General features: G+C 38.2%; 2 protein-coding genes and 1 long non-coding RNA gene across 3 annotated transcripts; 2 read left to right on the forward strand and 1 right to left on the reverse strand.

Moving 5' to 3' along the window:
* Nucleotides 1-1,398: 1,398 nt before the first annotated feature.
* Nucleotides 1,399-9,812, reverse strand: LOC113772811. Its single transcript, XR_003468703.1, has 3 exons — nucleotides 9,267-9,812; nucleotides 4,295-4,686; nucleotides 1,399-2,559 (listed from the first exon to the last, which is right to left on the reverse strand). It is a non-coding gene; the product is annotated as an uncharacterized LOC113772811 (long non-coding RNA).
* Nucleotides 4,682-9,011, forward strand: LOC113772810 (glucomannan 4-beta-mannosyltransferase 1-like). The gene is made up of 9 exons (XM_027317288.1): nucleotides 4,682-5,015; nucleotides 6,500-6,598; nucleotides 6,694-6,946; nucleotides 7,324-7,434; nucleotides 7,540-7,676; nucleotides 7,759-7,872; nucleotides 7,979-8,178; nucleotides 8,273-8,470; nucleotides 8,612-9,011. The coding sequence occupies exons 1-9, from the start codon at nucleotides 4,695-4,697 to the stop codon at nucleotides 8,769-8,771; spliced, it is 1,593 nt and encodes a 530-aa protein (XP_027173089.1). The 5' UTR covers nucleotides 4,682-4,694; the 3' UTR covers nucleotides 8,772-9,011.
* Nucleotides 9,813-15,275: 5,463 nt separating the features above from the next.
* On the forward strand, nucleotides 15,276-18,105 carry LOC113775031 (heavy metal-associated isoprenylated plant protein 6-like). The gene is made up of 5 exons (XM_027319745.1): nucleotides 15,276-15,351; nucleotides 15,521-15,701; nucleotides 16,406-16,635; nucleotides 16,879-16,966; nucleotides 17,189-18,105. The coding sequence occupies exons 1-5, from the start codon at nucleotides 15,343-15,345 to the stop codon at nucleotides 17,740-17,742; spliced, it is 1,062 nt and encodes a 353-aa protein (XP_027175546.1). The 5' UTR covers nucleotides 15,276-15,342; the 3' UTR covers nucleotides 17,743-18,105.
* The last annotated feature ends 4,897 nt before the right edge of the window (nucleotides 18,106-23,002 follow it).

Raw genomic sequence — 23,002 nt, forward strand, 5'->3', positions numbered from 1 at the left:
GATTAATTAACAAAATCCCAAGCCAAGAGCCAAATTAATTTGTGGCTTCCGAACTTGATGGTGATCTGATCCCTGTGGAAGGCCGGAAAGCAGCTCTAATGAGCAGCCACGTGATGAATGAGTCTGAAGCACGTGGGGAATATCGTCCCCTGCCTATCCTAGCCTGACATCTAATACCCTTACAAATGGATTCCCACATGAGCGGAGCAGCCCGTGCCCGTGGGAAGGGAATCACATCAAACCATCTTTACCCGTAAAAAAGCTGTAGCAATAGTAATCATATTCTGCTACTGTGTTTTGTTTTGTTACCCCTGGAAAATGGCCAATGTCAAACGATCTTTTAAGCCGCTATAATTAGGCATGCATTCGGTCCTACGTCACCACTGACTGATAGTACATATTAAGGTCAAAAGAAAGAAAAGGAACGCATAGGAACGACGGTCGTCCCACTTCCATTCTAAGACCAGAAAAACAAGACATATCAAGAAAAATACTCTAAACAGTAGATTCTCTCCCATATTAACCTTTTTTTTTTTTGGTTTATTGAGTTGCCGAAGGAAATCAGAAGTTCAAGTTAAGAATCCTCTAGATCCGGTTACATCATGAAGAAATCGAAAAGCAAATCATTTTCTTGCTTTCACTTATTGGTTTACATCAAGAAAATAGATTTGTTAGAACTTAGAAATCGACCCCCATGTCGACGACACACCAAATACCAACCGCCCATTTTTCTTCCCAATCAGTTTCTTCTCTGCATGCCCAATTGATCCTGAATTTGATGCATGTTACCTCAAATTTCTTCTTCTCAACAAACTTCTTGGAAGACCCATGCACTACAACGTAATCCACAGCAACTGGCGATTTCATGCTTGAAATTGAAATACGTTTGAGATTTGGCATCCAAGTGTCAACCTTTCTACGGGTTGACCATCCTACAAATCTGCCCCCACCCCACGCACTAGACTTAACCTCACTTTTTGCAAATTCTTGTTCTGGCTTGACGTGGCTTGTATATTAGCCAGATTTTGGTCTCCCATCATCATTTACCGAAGAGTGTGCAAATCCCCAATTTGTTCAATGGACTCTTGAAAAAAAAGAAAGATTAAACAAAAAAATTACACTCGCATAATAATGTGAGAATCTGATGTGAAGCCTTTATCTTTAATATGGATCCTTAAACATCGAGGAGGGAATTGTCGTACAGTTGAGCCTTTGGGCCTAGGATGATGGCTCAGCTGAATGCAAGTTCCGCCCATATACAAGGTCGGCTGTGATCTTGTTGGGCTTTTACAGCTTGGCCCATAGTAGAATTCGCGTGCCAAATCTTATGGATGGGCTATTGGAAGAAAACAAAAGTCCTCAGAAAATGAGCTACCACTTCTCATCCAGCGCAAAGAAAAGCATAACCTGACCCTACAACCGCCATAAAACCGACATCATTTCTAGCTGACATACAGGAGTCAAGCAGACTCATCAGGCATTCTCAACTCTCAAGTGGCCAGGTCCGGTTTTATTTGCAACATAACATTGATCAGAAACCCGTACAAAAAACAGAGCGATTACTGAGTACAGTATCTTTCTACCCCCTACCATCAATCACCCATCTCGGCTAGGAGTTAAAGAAGATGGCAACCGAAGTACCAAACAGTAGGCTTTGATCAAGGATGCATACTATTGAAGCTCATTGGCGTGCATTTTTACCTATCCAGACCCAATCTGAAGTTCATTTAGCAATTTGCTTGGAGTGGTTATGCTGCATTGCTGTGGTTAGTTTTACCAAGAAAATCCAAATAATGCAACAAACGGCAGCAAAGTATTCAACTTCTTATAAAAATGACAAGAGGAAACTGTAAAAGGAAGAAAAACAATCTCTACTGTCGTGGCAAATCCAAGGGGTAAATGATTAGCTAAATAATTTCAGATGACCATATTGCAGAAAGACGCCTTTACTGGAATTAACACATTGTACGACATAAAAGGCAAAAAGAATTTAGAGGATATCAGATTTCTTTATTGCTGCTCAACTCAAACTTACAGGAAACAAGCGAGCTTAGTTCTTTGTAGGTTAACAATTATCAACTGAAAACCTACTTGATCTCCAAGAACATCAGCAGAATCCTCCAGACAGAATTTCTTGAAAGCAATTGGAAAACCAAGCAAATAGAGAAATCCTCGAGACCCAATCAGCATCATTGCACTTACATCATTAGCATCTCGCAATGCAAGTTCTTGATTCTCATAGAGGAGATCATTTGGAAATAATAAGATTCATTCATTGGTAGAAGAGACTTGGCCATTCTGAAAGTCTAGGAGGACCTGGGAATACACGCTAACTAAACAATCTCACAGCTGAATGAATTACAGACAAGCATTACACTAGATAAATATTTTGGTTTAGTATCAAAACAGTTAACCTATGATTGAACCATTGATAATTGATGGAGGCATTAAAATCTTGAGTAGTCATTTCACTATTATTTCTAAGGGAAGTCAGCATCTTTATACCTCAAATTCTTGGTTCACATACAGAAGACTGGTTTCTGAATAAGCACCGTCTACCTGGTATCAACAAAAAACCAACCATATAGCTAAATGAATTTCATAAATTGCAACAGAAGTCATTATCATTAAATTCATAATCAATCAGATCAAAATAGGCCCACCAAATTAAATCATTTATAATCCTCTGAATGTTAAAAAAGGAATGGACAAGAACTTTCCCCTAAACCAAAAGTAGGGTAAGACAACCTGTAGACCGCTCAAATAAATATACATGTGTACGTGGAGTGAGTCCCAGGGGTACATATTATTAAAGCTGTAGAACTTTTTGAGGCATTTGTGTTTTGCATATATTATTTATACATAAAAAGATTATGCAACTGTTACTTTCCATTTTCCATAATCAAGCTTAGTTCACACAGTTAATGGTCATAATTTCTCCAGTTAAATCACCGTTTCTAAAGATACTGTCCATGGTCTATATGTATGCTCGTGTGTAATAATTTTTTTTTTATAAATAACTTAATTTTGCATGTTTTTCACTTATTTATTTAGTTTGATAAGTTATATTTTGAAGAAGTTATCGAGAGCTCTATAAGATGTTTACCGTCTTGTAATCATAAGGCAATTATAACAAGTTCCCACGCAAATCAAGAATTATGGAAGTTTAATTAGGGACATGTTTAAAGATGTTTGGAACAGACGTCCAAGAGCTTCAAAACATTATCTGCCTGATCAATGTCCAAGTTGAACACAGGCATCTTGAGAGTTTTTCAGCTTCATGGCCAAGTCTTCCAAAGCATTAATAGCAAAAACTAAATCACACAAGTGCAGCCAAGCCTACCACCTAATTTTCTGTAAATCACAATTATTAGCAATAAATCAAACCTTGCACATTTGACACTTTAGATGAGGCTGCAAAGATACAACATCAAGCTTGCATTCATGCAAAAATGTAGCTTTTCCATGTTTACATGATTCCAAAAACGCTTATGCCCATTCTCAAGATCATGATGTGTGTGCCTATGTTTATCCAGCTTTACCAGAGTAAACCATGGTTACGCCAACTGTCTCCATTTACAACTTTTAATGGTAAAAAATTTTAAGGAAACAAAGCCTTGCTTTGGAAAATCTCTAACAGATAAGTGCCATCAGAGTAGATTCAAATTAACCGAACAATATTGCCAAATTAAACCACTCATTCTTAAGGTGAGACATTTCAAACAGAAAGTTAGTAAATGCCATGAGAAGGAAAGAAGCATAGTGTTGTTATACTGTGCCTAATGTGTGTCATGAAGAAGTTACAACTGATTGACAACTTCCTAGAGTGAGTGTAAGTTTAAGACCTTCCAAGAGTGACTATAAGATTAAGCACTTCCAAAAATGAATATTTAAGAACTTCCAAGACTGAACATCAGATTAACAACTTCCACACCCTCTCTTACAAAAATCAAAGAAAAGAAATTTAAGAGCCCCTCTTTACTAATGTTGTTGCCCCAATCAAAGTTTAGCATCATATGCTTTTCCAAACAACTTTCCAATCAATTTTGAAACGGCATGGACCCAATTAACTCTGTTAAAAAGTTATAGGAAAATTGTGCAAACTTCATACTTGCAAATAATGTGTAAACTTATAAGTTAAAAATCTAAAAGCTAGATTGACTAAAGTATCCAGGAAAATAAAACAGAAAATGTAGCAACTCAACCCAAACTTGCAGAAACCATCAGTGGGTAAAAGTAAAATCGAAGTAAACCACAAGTCTTGTTGAAAAACTTAGAAGGGAAACATTAATACCTCATCTCAATTATTTGGCTTTAAACTCTCCAACTGCAATGTCGGCAGGAAAAGCCAGAATTCCAGCTAGCAAGTACATACGTTGCAGCACCTCCACCTGCATGTACACCGTGTGTCTACTATCCCGGTGAAGAATTTTGTTTTTATGGATTACTTATAAGGATAACATTCTTCCACCGAAGTCGCATCCATGTCCTCATCTTCACCTCCTCTTGGCCTTATTGCTATTTAAAGCAAACACTTGGATGAATAAACAAATTGCAGATGCAGATGAACTCTCTGTGTCTGCTCATTGCCCTCAGCTCCTAAGGGCTCTATCATTTTGGCTTCAAGTTCAAGTTCTTCTTCACCTTCAAAAAAGCATTTCGTTGCTTCACTTCCACAATTATAGCCTGATAAGATGAGAAACTCAGTTTTTCTAGAGCCCGAGCCAGAGGTAAATTTATATGATGATACTGGCAGAAGTCTCAGCCAAGCATGGGACCGTATACGAGTTCCTATAATTGTGCCGATTCTGCGGTTTGCTTTATATGTATGCATAGCAATGTCTGTTATGCTTTTCATTGAACGGGTGTACATGGCGATTGTGATTGGATGTGTCAAGTGCTTGGGAAGGAAACGATATACCAAGTATAATCTTGATGCCATAAAAGAAGACCTAGAGCAAAACAGAAACTATCCTATGGTGCTGGTCCAAATACCCATGTTTAACGAAAAAGAGGTACAATGTGCTTTTTCTGTTTTTTTATTTTTGGAACAATTGAACCATCTAGATGGTTTAAATATGCATAACTCTCTTTAGGATGATATAAATGCAAGTAGTACTGGGAAAACCATTTGCATTAATTACACCTTAATCTTAAAAACGAAATGTTTCAGACAAATTAGTAAAATATGTATTAAGTTCCCAACTTGCCCATGGTCTTTACTTGAATCAACACTACAGTAAAGGTCCATCTTGTGCACAAACATATATGCATGTATGCATAGAACACACTGAAAATACAATCAGTAACATTTCTAATCAGGATGGCATCCTTGAAGGTTTGAATGGCTTTTTCAGCTGTGCATCAAAACATCTTCCAGTTCACCCCAACACACAAGCAGTGTAAACTGGAAATAAAGTCATATAATAACAATTAAAGACCAAACATCTTCCAATTCTGATCTGATTTTAACTGCCGTTAGAATCTCAATACTAATACAAGTGGCTTGTGGTAAACTCCAAAGCTAAACACCAACAATATTAGAGTTATTGATAACATGTTCACCTAACTTTATGCAACTCCTACTCCTTTAAGTTCTTTTCTTTTTTTGTTCTAGATATTTTGTCATAGGTAACTTTTGCCTCCTCAATTACCAATTTTAACTGCAGTGAAGACATATTGGTTGTTAAAAGAATCATAAGGGCAGACTTATTGAGCTTTAAAGAAAAGAAATTAGAAAAATTTTCCTTCTTTTGCTAAGCATAATATTCAAAATATGAGCTAATCTTTCAAACTTGAGGGAAAAAATGCATTCTAGAAACTGTAGCTCATGTCGTTTGATAAGTTGTGCATATGATTTTAAACACTCAATACAAAGGATATTTTGTGGGTCCATTATAACCACAAAAGAAAGTTAAGAAGAAATTGGATAATATAGGAGAACAATTAGGCAGATAAAGTGGATAAAGTCCATGAAATGTAACTATCATTTTAAAAAAAAAATTAGCATTACTAATACTGTTAAAAAACTAATAGGAAAAGGAGCACTAAAAGTGTACGTGTCACGTTTTCATCCATAACAGTCTAAAATTCCTTATCCAGGCTAGCAGACAAAAAGCAGTATGTGTACTGTCGGTGTATTTGCGTCAATATCGTCCATTTATTATGCAATGCATGTGTAAGCTTCGGTGCATCATTATCCAGCACAATTTCAACTTAGGCGAACTTGTGTACTAAAGTAGGAGAGCGTCTCAAAGGCATAAAAGGATGTCTAAATCTGGCAGACACATATGCATACACATACACAGTCATAGTAAGAAACACATTACTTCAGTGTACTAGTCCAAGTAAGACATATACCATTAATGTCATCTAGTAAAGACCAAATATGCTGCTACCTCAAGAATTCAGAAATCAGCACTAGACCTAAGTTATTGTTGCTATTCAAGAAAAGCAAGGTAGACATACAAGGAAATAATCCACTATCTCTTTTGTTCAGGTCTATAAACTCTCAATTGGAGCTGCATGTGGGCTTTCATGGCCATCAGATAGACTAATAGTTCAGGTTCTTGATGACTCCACGAATGAAGTCCTGCGGGTATTTCTTTTAACCCTCAATATAGTCTCAGAAAAAAAACACTTGTAACAAGATGGAATTTTGCCTTGCTGACATGAAAACATGTATATATGCAGGCATTGGTGGAGTTGGAGTGTCAAAGATGGATAGAGAAAGGGGTGAATGTGAAGTATGAAACAAGGAACAACAGGAATGGTTATAAAGCAGGTGCACTTCGGGATGGTCTAAAAAAGCCATATGTTGAAGATTGTGAGTTTGTCGTCATTTTTGATGCAGACTTCCAGCCTGAGGAGGACTTTCTGTGGAGAACAGTGCCTTATCTTCTTGAAAACCCAGAGCTGGCTTTGGTTCAAGCCCGATGGAAATTTGGTAAGGCTATTACAGTATTGTGTTCATCGAAAAACTGATAAAACCTAGTAAATCCTATGAACCACAAAGAACAATAATATTACCAGGGAAGGATACAATACACAACTGGAATTCAACAAAACTTATAGGAAATTTTGGTCCATAAATGTGTTCATGATGCCAAGGGACTAAATTACATTATACAGAAAACATAAAAAGCTTCAGTTGTATACATTTCAGCAAAAGATTGAATTTTGAATGACTTTTGTAACATTGGTTTAACACATCTTTATCAAAATTATAAATATCCACCTCTTTCTCTTCCCCCTGAGGATGTACAAAAGCATTATTTGTACAATTGACCTTAATCTAATGAATTCAACATTCAATTTCTACAGTAAATGCAAATGAATGTTTAATGACGCGGCTTCAGGAGATGTCACTAGACTATCACTTCAGTGTGGAGCAAGAAGTAGGCTCGTCAACATGTTCATTCTTTGGGTTTAATGGTAAACTTCATAGACATTTCTGCAACATGTTAATTAGTTTTCTATAGCAACTTCCATGAAGACACTTTCAGCCAATATCATCAACACTTTTCGCTTGCATCAAAGGAACTGCCGGTGTATGGAGGATCCAAGCAGTAAGTGATGCTGGTGGATGGAAAGATAGGACCACGGTTGAGGATATGGACCTTGCAGTAAGGGCTAGCCTTAAGGGTTGGAAATTCATCTTTGTGGGAGATTTATCTGTGAGTCTTTGCATTAATGACTGATTATACTTGTTATAGGCATTTCTAAAAGTTACACCAGGCTAACGAACATTTGCTTTAGGTCAAAAATGAACTTCCAAGCACTTTCAAGGCTTATAGATTTCAGCAGCATCGATGGTCGTGTGGCCCAGCCAATCTCTTCAGAAAAATGTTCAAAGAAATTCTCCTTTGTGAGGTCAGGACTTTAATTTCCTCTTAATAAAGACCATAGCCTAGTACTCTGGCATCGGAATAATCAGTGGATAGAGGAAACTAAAAAAGAAGCTCTCTATCTAATGCAGCGTGTGTCCATCTGGAAGAAATTCCATGTCATCTATGCCTTCTTCTTTGTGAGGAAGATAGTTGCACACTGGGTTACTTTTTTCTTCTACTGCATCGTGATCCCAGCAACTATCTTAGTTCCTGAAGTGCATCTTCCAAAGCCAATAGCAGTTTATCTGCCAGCAACCATTACACTTCTTAATGCAGCTAGCACTCCAAGGTATGCAAACCGACAGATAATTCTTTGGTTTCATTTCTAACGGCTCTTAGAACTGAATGACCAAAGACTGGCTCTCACTAAACTAAATACACAGGTCCTTGCATCTACTCGTGTTCTGGATACTGTTTGAGAATGTCATGTCCCTCCATCGATCCAAAGCAGCAATTATAGGACTTTTAGAAGCCAGCCGAGTTAACGAGTGGATTGTGACGGAAAAGCTTGGAAACGCATTGAAGCAAAAGTACAGCATCCCCAAAGTATCTAAGAGACCAAGATCACGAATTGCAGAAAGGTAGTGTTTCCTAAGCTAATAAATTTTTCCATGTTCGAATCAGGACACGTAAAGTCCAGAATCACACTTTTGTTATTGTACATAGCAGCATCTTAGCAGAATACGTGACCAGTACCTAACCAAATACATTTTTACTAGCAGGATCCACTTTTTGGAGCTGATAATGGGAATGTATATGCTGCACTGTGCTTTCTACAACATGATCTTTGCAAACGATCATTTCTTCATATACCTGTTACTTCAAGCAGGGGCTTTCTTCATAATAGGGCTTGGTTACATTGGAACAATTGTCCCTACTTAAGAAGCTAGGCATACCGAAAATAAAGCCTCCAAAAGGACAAGCAGGCTGCTGGAAGCTACTGTCATTTGGTATATCCATCTTGTAGCATACTACTAAGTCATGGTATTATTTTTCAATGTTCTTTATACTGTGTGTCCTCAAGGGTCTCTGCACTTCGGGCCCCCCTTAATATAGACGAGTACAGCAAGTCAACTTGGTTCTTGAATAAAAATGTAATTCACTGGTACCATGTTTTAAATTTAATGTAGATGGCTTTCTTCTACTTTCGGATCCAACAACTGCTTTGATTATTACTCAATCAGAACCACATTCTTAAACATCCTCAGGCATATTTTTATTAACATAAGCACATGGGGTCCATCCAAGATTCCCGATATATTTTGGGCAAAATTAACAAGGGAATCAACATAGGCAGCATTAAAAGAAAAAGAAATAACAGAACCATCAGAAGGATCAAATGCCAAGAAGGTGCTGAAACAGAGGTGAAACTCTTACCTTTGGGATAGCGACGCTGTTGTCATCGCCGACCAACGCGTGGCTGAACAGTACCTCGACACCCTTGAGGCGTATGGGATTCCTATATCAGAACAGAAATACTGATCTCATATCACCTATCGGCGCGGCGGAGTTTGCTGAACGCTTTCTTTGCCCAGTATTGCCGAAGAAGTCACGGAATTCCTCACAACCTCGACAGCTTTCATTATCATCTACCTCCAACTTCCAAATTTACGGATTCTCCGAAACAGGGCCCGTTTATAGATTTATTATTTGTTCTGGTCGCAGGGGACTAAACAGGGAATGTGATGAATTTGTTTAAAAATGCTTCTTCTTTAATTGCCGTTTTCACTTTCTACAATCAAAGAGGAAGGACCCGGCAAGAGAAACTAAAAAACGCCCGAGTGCAAGCAACGCCTTGTAGTAATATTTTCGGGTCAGGTAAAGAAACAGCGCCTTCTACCGTCAAAAGAAGGAAAAGCGGATCCTCCTGTACGAGGTTCGACTTACCTATGGACAGCCCAATGTTGACAACTTCTGTGCACTGGCCCAGGTGATTAGTCCAAATCTTCGATTCTTCCTATTACGAGTGGACGGAGTCCAACAACCATCCCTGAGTTTCAGGTAATCTGTGCACAATAACTAATGCTCCGTTTCGATTGCCCTAATTTTCACAAATAAATTTTTCAAATATAATGCTACAGTAGTATATATAAATAAAAATAACTTAAAAAATATCACATTCATATAATATATCAAAAATAACTCATAAATACACACAAAAAATTTAAAAAATAAATTTTACAATATTTTTCATCCATCACCATCACTACCACCACCCTCATCTATTACTGTCACCACCCACCACCGTCACCACCCCCTCCCTCCTCTTCCTCCCCCCTTTTCCCCCTTCTCTATACCTCCTCCCCTCCCCTTCCCTGCCACCCTCTGGTCCTCACCTCCCCCTCTCGATTTGGTCGCGACTAGAGGCTATGACCTAGTCATGGCTAGATTGCGGCCAGAAGGTTTGATACTTTTTGGTCGCGATTTAACCGTGACTAGATCAGGAGGGAGGGGAGGAGGAAGAGGGAGAGAATAGTTGCGATAGGGGTGGTTATGAATTGTAATATTAATTTTTAAAAAATATTTTAATTTAAAAAAGTATTACAAGATATATTACAAAAATCTCTTTAAAAATATATAAAAGAAAATTTTTTTTATATACATTATTGCAGTAAAATATTTTAAAAAGATCCCAGAAAGCTACTAATTCAACGGAGCCCGAGTTTTAAAGTATCTTGTCACTATGATGAAGGTTCAGACCTAGTGTACTTCTACTTTTCTTTACTTTTCTTTTCACAATGATGCACCCAGTGCACTTACACAGGGAGAGGGGCTCAGGACCCTAAAAAGGAAAAAGCAAATATCAAATCAAGTTGGGTGGATAGTTAGTATCGGGACACCAGTCGACAGTTGAGATAAGTAACATATATATAGATCAAACAAATGCAAAATAGTAGTAGTAGTCTTCTGTTGATTTAGGAGCGGAAATTTTGGATGATTTCTCATTTTCATGCGCACGGATTGCTCGGAGTGGCAACAGCAGAGGAACTCCGTTAGACACGTTAAATTAAATTAAATTTAGTAGGGTGGAAGTTAGCCCTACTTCTCACTCACTCACTCACCCAGCTCAGGGTCAGGGGAGGGAACTGAAGAAGGCCTTCCCGGCCATTGCACGAACAACATCCACATCATCCTGCACCTCTTTAGTTTACTGCTTTGATTTCCCAATTTTTAAGACGAAAACAATGCGACGGCAGTGTGTGTGTGTGTGTGTGTGGTAGTGAAATCGGGAAGAGTTGTTTCAAACTCGGACAGGGGCCTCACCATCACCGCTGATCTCATCTCTGATTTGCAAATTATTATTAATAAAGCAAGGTTCTTGACGGGATCCCCGTCGTCGCTTTTACTCAATTAGAAAATCTAATAAGAAGCCAAAGGAAAAGTTCTTTCGTCTTGCTAATTAATTGCACTTAGAAGGAAAAGTTCCTAATTAATTGCACTTAGTGGGGGTCCTCCTCTCTAGAGTCTAGTCTTTACTCTTTGCCTCTGGAGTGCACAGGCGGGCAGTAACTAATTAAGCCAAATGGCGACGGCCAATAATCAAACTATGGACGGACCAAACTAGAGATTTCCAGTCCTGGATCCCCATGACATATCATGTCCCACACCTACTGCTTCTTTCTTCTGGTTATTACCAACTAAACTTACCGCGTAATTAGGCGGCTGCCATAATTTTCTTTGCTTTTTTCCCAAGTCATGATCTCTCGCCATTGAGTGCATGTATGCCTCGCTGGCTTAATCAATTCTTGTCACTCACTAATGATAATGGACTTTTCATGATTCATATTCTGACCAAAGTGGATCCTCGCTCGCTTACCCTCGTACCACCGGTTGTGTAATCAGTGAGCTAATATCCAAATATCGCTCGCGTTTCGTGATCATCTCACAGTGTGAGAAACTCGAGACTTTTTTTTTGTTCTTTTTTGAGGGGTACCATTATATTCACCGCCACAACTATATGTACTATCAAACATGACATGCATATGTAACTTGGCCGGTGATGTGTCTGGTCTTCCGACCATGACCTGCCGAAAATTTCCATCTTATTAATTTTTTTTTTTTTTGGAATTTACTTTGGATAGTTAATAATGGTGATGCTGATGCGTACTAATTCAATTGCGGCAAAAAAAAAATTGACGGAGATTTTGACAGGCAGCTCACCAGGTGAAAATAATCAACTGAAAATGTAATCATGCCTAGCTATATTGAAGTCACTAAACTATGATGGTTAATTAGTTCGACGTGTGTAATGATACGTGATTAGCGCTAATTTGTCCGGCGCCAGGCGGCTGCAATTGATTAAACTTAAAGACGAGAGACAAATTATGCACTTAACGCTTAGTTCAGTTTACATTACGAAAAGTGCTAAAATCTTGGAGGGGTAATAGAAATGGAAGCACATCCGATCCGAAGACAAGGGTGCTGATGATGGTTGACGGAAGGGGAATGCTGCTGCGTGCTCATCTGGGGCCAAGTTTGAAGTCTAGATTAGTCCGGCGGCATAATTTAATCCACAGGCTGCCGTTTCTGTTGATGTCATTTCACAAAGAAGTCTATTCTCTTTATAATTATGCAAACAGTCAAATATATAAGAAAATGTTTTATTTCCACTCGATTTTTTGTTATTTATATTTTCACAATTTATTTTATCATGTAATTTAACAAATAGAAATTGTTTGATTAACAAAAATAAGGGTGCGAATAACATTTTTTTAAGGGTTAATTCCACTTTGTCCCCCAAACTTTGGACGATTATTCACTTAAGTCCCTAAACTTCAAAATGGGACACTTAAGTCCCTAAACTTATAAATATCTCCCACTTAAGTTCCTGAACTTATAAAATGGAACACTTAAATCCCTAAACCCTTATAAAATGGGACACTTCGACCACCAACGGCATTCAGGATTTGTTAATAATTTTTCTTAAGTGGGAGGTATTTATAAGTTTAGGGACTTAAGTGTCCCATTTTGAAATTTAGGGACTTAAGTGGATAATCGTCCAAAGTTTGGGGGGATAAAGTGGAATTAACCCTTTTTTTAATATTGAAAGAAAGAAGTACAATCATGCAGACAGTCCGTTGAGTCTTGTTGACCTAAAATCAGAATTTCCCCAAGTGTTGTTCCATAAGCCAGATATCCCTGTAAACAAATTATCCTGTAGGGTGGATCAGGGATCTACCTACAGTTACGTAAAACAAGAATAAATTACTACTCCATTTGTTAGTGCATGCAATGTGCATTTGTCATCACTTAAAATCGAGAGGGGACTGCAGTCGTTCCTCCGATCCGTCCGCTGCTTTGAACTTTTCACGGCGGCATCCGTCGCTTCAATTATTGTTGCTTCTTTGGGAGCATTCCAACTCTACAAACACTACTAAAATCCCTAAAACTACTACTATCTCTTTGTTCCTTTTTTTTATTTTGGCGAAACTTATAAGTGCTTAAGACTTTTTTCTTTCTACTTTCTTTTTTTTTTGGGCGGTTGTCCGGGCTAACTTTCTGATTCAAGATTTGGTGAATTTCAGGAGAGCACCAAACGGATTTACTCTACGAAGGCAAAGTACAACAAACAACTGTGGCAGCACACTTTTGACTTCGTGCACAACGCAAGTACATGAATTCCTTATTATGTAAGAAAACTGTGTAGTACACTGCAGGTTTCTCTTTTCCAAATTCTTCCACGACGGAAAAATCAACCATGGCTTAAAGTATCATAGACCAATTTGGTGGAATAGATCATCGTACGAATTAAGACTTTTTGAGGCTACCAGCAACTATTTTCACGCCATACAATACAATGGCTTCTTGTCAGTTGTCAGGGGATCATTACAAAAAAAAAAAAATCAAACGCATATTCCACCTTATCTGCTTTCTTGCTTGTATCCCACTAAAGAAAAGTAGGACCATAATATTAGCACATCGTGTTGTTAGAAGTTGGAACATCTGCTAAACTTGTTAGGAAGAAAAATAACCTCTGCTAACCCAAATTACGGTGACAGGAAATAGACTAACTCTTCTTTGATTGATTCCCCAAAAAAAAAAAAAAAAAAGTTAAGAGAAACAAGCCTTGCTCTCTCCTGCAGTGAAATCAACCCTTCAATATTGAAAACAATTTCTACTACCCTACCTCCTATAATATTTCTTTTGCAAACTTTTTTTCTGTTTGTGATGGAAAATATGTGTTAATTTTATAACCGTGGATGTGCTCCATTATTGACATGTAGTGGGAATTGCAGACGCTAGCTAATTCGGTGTTAACTTACAAGATTGCGATGTAAGTGACCAGAACGGACGCATATTATACATGAATTGAACCCCAAAAAATCCAGCTTCCAATTATGTATGTGCGTTGTTCCGCAACGTAAGACGCCATTCCTTAAATTAATGCAACCGCATAGTAATGTAACATAAACCTCACAAGCCATCATTAATAATTGCACAAACGTTGAGCAATCAATCTCCACATCGGAGACTCTCATCGATCAATGATTTTGGAACACAATTTTTAAGGAGTGTCAAAAATTTGTTGTTATTAGTTTATCTGTAATGTCTATATGATATGTTGTATTATTATTTACGCTACACTGTACAATTGAAACCAGTGAGTTTGTTTGGATTAGAAGATTTGCAAAAAAAAATTTCAATGTTTTTCTACTTCCATCAGAAACACAATTTCTAATCACCTTTTTATCTCACATACATCACATTACAAAAAATATTACAGTAGTTATTTCAAATAATCTCCTATCGAAACAAACTCAATATTAGTGCCTAGATGACCTGTTGCGTTACCATTTACACTATGCTATACAATTGAAACCGCTGATGATTACAGAAGCTCTCGAAACAAGAGGAGTAGGCAAAGGGCAATGCAGTAATTTGATGCGGTCAAGGGTGAGGCAGTAGTCAAGTTTAGCTGGTTGGTTGGTCACGAAAGCGAAAACAAACACCCTCGCATAGACGGGCAAGGCTGCGGTAACCGGTGAGTCCAATCCGGCGGCATCATCATCACCATCATCTTACCATCCATCACTCCACATACATATATACATACACATATATACATATATTTATATGTACATACATCATGATTGTACAAGGGGCATCTGCTCCAGTCTTAGTTATATACGCACCTCTCTCTGGCGCAGGTATTTATACTTTCTTTGTTTTTTTTTTTTTTGTTGTAATTGGACCAGTAATAATAAATTATGTTTTTCAAGACTTTGAGTATTAGTAGTATTTAGAACGTAGTACTCTACTGGCTAATACCCCCATGGGACAGTACAAAGGTAGATGACCTCATCAAGAACGCAGCGAACACCACCATCTTCCTAAATCTCATCTCTCTATATATCCCAACCTTTGCCTCCATTTTCCTCTCTTCAAACCATCCCACACAATTCCTACCCAAAGAATCCCACCATCATACAATCCCAAGTATCAAAATCATCAAATGGGTGAGGTAACTATTAACCCATCATTCCTTCACCTGTTCTCTTCGCAAGTCTATTTGTTATTCTTCCAAGGCAACGACTTTTTTCTCCGATTTTCCGCGTTGATCATATTATTCTCATCATAGTTACGTGCCTGTGCTCACGCTTTTAATTGATTCTGTACGTTTTTTGTTCCAGAAAGATGAGAAAAAGAATGAAGGAGAGAAGAAGGTCACTGAAGCCAAAAATCAAGGAGAGAAGAAGGCTGCCGACGGTGGTGGCAAGAAAGACGACGCCCAATCCCCCATCGTCTTGAAGTTGGACTTGCATTGTGAAGGCTGTGCCAAGAAAGTCAAGCGTTCCATTAAGCATTTCGATGGTATGAACACATTTTTTCTTTTTCTGTCTGTCTTGTTAAAGCAAAAGTTTTCTCCCTTCATTTCCATTTTTTGGGTATATGATGTATTGCCTTACATGGCCTGGACGGCAATTTTTTAAAAGCTTTCGGCATCTTCGTTTCCCATGTTCATAGAACACTCTTACGTATTCACGCTTCTGGAAAATAATAATCAACTGGTACTTGTTATTTTAACAATATTTTACTTCCACCATTATCGAAGTTGATGTTTCCAACAAGTATTTATTTATTTATTGGTACAAGGATGGAATTGTGGATTAGGATTAATTCTGGATTCTTTTTTTTTTTATAAAAAAAAAATCATGTAACGTACGACTATACCTGCTCTGAGACGTCATGTACAACTAACTTGATCATTTGTTGGTTGGAGATTTTTCGGAGCTTCAAAGGAACCAGACTGATCAGATTGGATCCGCGTTTAACGTTCAAATGTTTCCAATAAATTTTACCGTTACGTTTCATGAATTTATTGGTCAAGTCGTCAATTTTCTTTTGCTTTTTTTTGGGGCCTTTAATGAATGTGTTCTCCTTGTCCTTTCCTGAAAAGAGGGAATTATGGAGTTGGGATATTTTTGACTGATTGATCAGCCTAAGCCGGAGGGAAGAAACGGCAAATGGCATAACGTGACTCACAAGCCGTGAACTAACCAACGTTTATGTTGAAGGTGTGGAAGATGTCAAGGCGGACTGCGCCAGCAACAAGTTGACGGTGACGGGGAATGTGGACCCCGGTTGGCTTCGAGAGAAAGTCGAGCAAAGGACCAAGAAGAAGGTGGAGCTGCTCTCCCCTCCTTCCAAGAAGGAAAGTGGTGGCGGAGGAGACAAGAAGGCTGACGACAAAGCCGATAAAAAGTCAGATGACAAAAAGAAGGACGAGCCCAAGAAGCCCAAAGAGGTATAATTCCCACGAAATTACTAGTGCATCCGCGGCAAGAACTGCTAATACCTAATTTCCACCTTATTTTTAGTTACATCAGTGACGATGACAACTTTATTTTCTCTTTCTTTTTCTTCTCTCCATTTTCCAATTAACGTGGCTTAAGTTGAGCTTAAATTTACAAGTAGATGATTTTCATACCAGCAATCTTATTATTTTAACTTTTTTTTTTTTTTTGGGCCCCCTCTTGTGGTTGATCAGCCTCAAGTGAGTACAGTGGTGTTGAAGATTCGGCTGCATTGCGACGGATGTGCGCATAAGATAAAGCGAATCATCAAGAAGATTGATGGTAAGTCCCACGAAAGTTAAAATGATTGTTGTACAATATTTATTAATTTCAAGATTTGGCGTGACAAGCAATCACATCTGCAATTAAAGACTCGGTAATTAGCTTGAAATGGGACGATTTGATTTTGAGTAGATTTTATATTCCCACGAATAGAATATTCTTTTTCGGGTTAAGCTTCTAACCACAATAATAATAATAATAATTTGGTTGGTTGTTTTACAGGGGTAGAAGAAGTAGCTATTGATAACGAAAAGGACTTGGTCACGGTGAAGGGGACAATGGACGCGAAGGACCTCGCACCCTACTTGAAAGACAAATTAAAGCGGACAGTGGATGTTGTCCCGCCGAAGAAAGACGATGGCGGTGGTGACAAGAAAGCGAAAGAAGGTGGCGGAGACAAGAAAGAGAAAGAGAAACAGAAGGAAAGCGGTGGCGACAAAGGAGCTGCGGAGTCCAAGGGCGCCGGTGGTGGCGGAGGAGACAAAGGGAAAAGCATCGAGGAGCCAAAGGTTGAGGTGCATAAATTGGAATACCATGGTGCTAGTGCTAGTACACCATACACGTATTATTATGGTATGCCGGTGTACAACCAATCTTATGCAAATCAAGACTATGGTGTGAGCGTGCCCACCATGTACAATCAAGGGGGTTATGGCACCACCGGCTACGTGGTGGATTACCGCCCCCACGAGCCACCTCCACCGCCACCGGTGTACTTGCCTGCCCATGATCAAATGTTCAGCGACGAAAATCCTAATGCGTGCTCCGTCATGTGAAAACGACACCCCACCACTCTGCGAGCAAGGGAGAGGGAGGGAGAGAGAGAGAGAGTTCAGATTAAATTAAAATTGTAAATAAGGATAGCTGGGAAGTAAACCCCCCCCCCCCCCCAAAAAAAAAAAAAGAAGACTGGCCAGGTTAGTACGATAACGTAAATATGAGGACAGATTTTCCTTTTATAAAAATGCCATTTCTTAGGTTATGGAGACGGTTAAACCGCCAAGTAGATTGGGGGGTGGTTTAATTAGTTTCATTAATTAGCTTGGTCCATTTTTTTTTTCTTTTCCGGTTTTGACTTATATGTTGTAAGTCGATTACATAATCAATTTTGTTCAATTTCAATTAGCATTTTGTTCGCATTATCTCAAAACTATGAAAGGGAAATACGGTGTGCAAGTCTGCGGTTCAAAGAATCCAAGCTGGCATCATTTATTCGTTCTATATTGATATTCAACTGTGTAACCTTATCTCGTTGAATTCAAGGGATCTGTTCTGTCTTTTATTTCTTAGACCACTGCTTACATTTCACCTCATCACCAGTCATAGCATAAGACCCTTTCTATTTTTTTTTGGGTCATGGGGAGAAGAGGGGCTCTTACCAATTTCTTCTGGACAAAAATGAAAGCGAAACCTGGCCAGACAAGTCACAACGCACTATACAAATGAAATTATTGAGAAAAACGTGTGGGCTAAGCTTTTAGGGGGGGGGGGGGGCAATTACCACTTTTGTGCTCCCTCCGGTAACAATCAAAATTAGGATACATTACACGTTCATTCGTCCGGTAGATTCATTTTAATTTATTGTTTTCACCTTTCAGAAGCAAAAGCATTGATCGGGTTGTTCAACGGACGGACGTTCACGTCATTTGTCATCAGTTGTCTCGGCTACAACTACAAGAAGAAGGTGAAGAATCCCATGATGCCTGAAACGAGACTTCGAGTTGCTTCCATGCTCAGCAAACAAACTACTCACCTGTGGACGCAGGTGGCAATTATATTTATTATATCTTAAATGCTGAGTCATTTGTTTTAAAAACAGTTTTTTTGATGTCCATTTCGAATTCATAATTTATGCATATTACCAAATTGGAATATAGAGTTATGCTATCACCATCTTAGTTAATTATGACCATTTAAAGGCAATCGCTGCACTCCAATGTCCAGTCACGTCCTATCCAGATTGTCCCCCCCTCTTGATCGTATTAAAGGCTTGGGTTCAACTCACAAGTAAATATCTAGGATATTATTTCAACTTTATTTTCGAAAAAGATGGTTCCCACAAGTAATTTTGCCCGGGGAGCATTAGTTTAATTATCACCCCAAATTACTAGGATGGCATCTTTTTTTAAGTATCAATATATATATACTCCCTCCGTCCCACTTTGATAGTCATGTATTCCTTTTTCATCTGTCTCAAATTGTAGTCTACTTTCCAATTGAAGAATGTAGTTGTATTTTAATTTTCCTAAAATACCCTTATTCAATGTAAGTAGTTGTTACTATAAATCTACCCCATTTAATGAGAGATGATTCTTTTTTTACCATCAATTCAAGTTCCCATAAAGTTGTACCATATTTAATGTGAGGGTATTTTAGGAAAATAGCAATCTAAATTTACTATTCCAACAAAGTTAACTATTTTTTTTAAACTGTGTGCAAAAAGAAACGGGACTATCAAAGTGGGACGGAGGGAGTATATAATATCCATATTGCACACTCCAACGCATTGACGCGTGTCCTTTTTAACGATTTAAAAAACAAAAAAACCTTAAGTAAGATTGATTGCTACTGTGACAATTTAACCCTCCTGTGTAACAAAAGACCTATTGCGAATTTAACCTGCCAATGAGACAAACAAATTAATCAGATTCAAACGTGGCCATTGGAAAAGACGAACTCTTGCTAGATTCAAGACAAGTGACTCTCTTAGATGCCCACGAGCCGTTAAACTAGATTAGTCCTGTTGGTTGGTCGTTTAGAACCAGCAAAGAAGCAAATGACGTCTTTTTTTTTTTGTTAATGGTTTCAAGTTCAAACATCGACAACTTGAGATGGCTGGCCGCAATTTTCATGCATTCGAACTAATCGAAATAAAACACGAGCGGTCGTTAGTGTGGTGAGATGAACACATAAAAATTAAGAACAGAGTCCATTCAATGATGATTTCATTGAATTGCGGCCTGTTGCTTGCTTTGAGGATAAAGCAAGCAGCCGTTAGGCAGCACGCAATTAGCCAAATTAGTTACGGGATGTGGCGGCTGCCTTGACCTCCAACACCCACATGATTTCTATGTGCAAGCAGGAATTCAACCATATCCATCCATCCATCCATCAAAATGTTCAAATGTACCAACAGAGAATATTAATGTCCAAATTTTCTACTTCCGCATGATCTTCCACTAACGACCGTTGTTTTCGCAACTAGGATCTAGAGATAAATCCAAATTCATCTCTCAGGCGTCGCAATTGAGGAAAAAGTTCAAGGTCATATTAATTGTTCAATCTTCAAAGGCATGCACGGGAGAAATTTTTGAATAAAAAAAAGAAGAAGAGAGAAATAGTCAACGGCTAAGCCGTGGAGGAAAGCTTTCAAAAGCAATTTTGAAACGGCTTTTTGAGTGATTTTTCTGAATTCCTTGAAGACGAATCAAGACTCGCTTGAAAATTTGTTGATTGTAACGCACGGGAATGGAAAAACTTTGTATAGCACACCAGGAATTTAGTACATTTCCCTTTCTTCGAGCACTATTGTTATATTATATGTAGGAGCATTATGCGTGGTTACGTTTATATCTGAAACTCTTTGGCTTCTATGAAGCAGCCAATCATTCTGATCACCATAAGAAAATTTATTACGCATTGGTATGATTTATAGCGATGCGTTGCCCTATTAAAGTGGGTGATTGCTATTATATGCGACAGCGACCTGAATTCCCACGCATCTCTCAGATTATTTAGTTTAATCCCCTTTGTAGGATGGGGAATGCGGAGAAGTAGAAAACAGCAGCCGTACGTAATTCATGAAATGCATATATTTTCCGATCTCTGGTCAGTTTTAGATGAATACAACAACTTCAACCGTGCCAAAAATTGCTGTTTTGGAGACACTTTTCTAGCTCAAAACATCCATCCCCCATAAACTTCATCGTTAGACCTGAAAATCTCGCATGAATTAATTTAATAGCAGTCAGGTTCAGTCATATTTGTGACTTTGTTGGCTACTTTGAAAATCAATTTTTCAGCGATGCTGTTCATCTTCATCTATTTCTCACCATTTGTAAGCATTTGCGGCCTGTTGATTTCGGCAGTGCTAAAACTTGACTAAATGTTAAGACGCTTGTGATAGTACCTAGTCTTAAAAAAAAATATATATATATATATACACATAATGCCAAAGCCTATTCTGAAATATATAAACTGCATTCAGAACAACGGAAAACTCTTTGTCTATTGCAGTTTCAAAAAAAAAAACAAGAAAGGAAACTGCAGTGGAGATGAGATTTCCCAAACTTGTCGGGGTACGTACTAGTTTTCAGCGATGGAGACGATTCTGTTTTCGGCAATGGAGTGCTCAATTATTAACTAGTACCGTCGGGAGGTATCGAAGTAAAACACGCATCCGGATCTCGATCAGATCACATCTGTCCCCGGAAAAGTGCATGAAGACAAATTCTCTTTATATATATATTGCCAAAACATTAAGAAAAAAAAAACGAATCGAAATGATCAAGTCCAGTCATCAACCATTTCGATTCTTTTATGATTGACAATGCACGAACTGGTAATTCCGTTAGGTCCATCAAGAAGAGCACAGCAAATACATAGATTGAAAGCGTTGTTAAGCAGTAGTGACTAACTAGCATCATTAAATAAAATTTTAAAATTATTTTACCCTTTTTTCTCTTCCATTTGATGATCACAGCATGATGTTATTCTCAGTCGAAAGAAGGAACAAACACCCGAGGTTCTTCCGGCCTTCTAGGACCTTCCATACTTGGTTTAGGTTAATTTGGGACAGTCAGTCTCCTAATCGCCAACATTTTCACTAATAGGATCATCAGAAACATACTAATCACCGATTTTCCCAGATTAATAGTCTGCTCAAAAAAAGTAACCTATATCAATCCAGTAAATAATTAGCATTTGGTGCAGTTAGCGTTGTGTTGATTTTTCATTAAATGATCCAATCGACCAAAAACACATAAAGCTATCAATCAAATAATACTAGTGTCTGACAATTGCATTTAAATACTCTCTAATATTAAAAATTACATTACCCTCCTTTTTCAGATAAATAGATGTAACTAAATGTCGCCATCAGTGGCTTTCAAATTACCCAAAAACCTCGAGCATTGTCTACTGTTGAAAAATGAAATTGCATCAAATATTTTTTTTTTCTGTCCATTACTTGGAGGTATAACAACTTGAAGAGTCAAGATGTTATACAGTACCATTATTGTAAAAAAAAAAAAAAAAACTAGCTTTGATAAGAGAAAACTCAAGAAACCAAGAGCATTCTCAAATTGATGATTTTTTGTCTAATGTGAAAAATCAACCTAACTTTTTTCTTTCACCACTCACTTTTTCTTCTTCAATGTTATTATACTACTTGACACAGTCACATTTGGCACAATAGAAATATATAATCTACTCGGATATTATTCACTTTCTGAAATTCTAATTGTTACGTTGCATCCGCGACCACAAATTTTGTTTTTGATCCTCAATAATGCTCCTAAGAACCTAACTCGCACACCCGTTGTCCAAATAGCCGACCCATGGTCTCTCTCTAGTTCATAATGGTGGCCTGAAAAATCATAAAAAGAGTCACCCTGGAAATGATCCCCTTCCCCATGGCGTACCCTCTCAAAGCCGGCATCCGAAAATGAAACGGCCAATTGGAAAGGTTCATGTTAATTAAGGAGCTACCCAAAGAATAAAAAAGAAGATAGAATACAAGCCCTTTTGGATACCCCCAAAGGAAAATGTTGTGCTGGGGCCCAAATCCACGAGAGCGTCCGAAGTGGTAGGGCAAGATTCCACGTGTCTCCACGTTTGATCCGATAGGTTTTGACTATGACCGGCCTCCTTCTTCGTTCCTTCTTACTTCTTGCCCAGGACCGACGGCTGGACTGGTTCAAGTGTTAATGTCAGTTCAAAACCACCATGTTCCCTAATGAAATTTTACCAACCGAGCAAAACCATTTTCTTTTTTTTTTTTTTCCAATTAAATTACATGTCCCAAAAGCATGCCTT

Source organism: Coffea eugenioides, chromosome 6 (assembly GCF_003713205.1).
Source record: "Coffea eugenioides isolate CCC68of chromosome 6, Ceug_1.0, whole genome shotgun sequence".
NCBI classification, from domain to species: domain Eukaryota; kingdom Viridiplantae; phylum Streptophyta; class Magnoliopsida; order Gentianales; family Rubiaceae; genus Coffea; species Coffea eugenioides.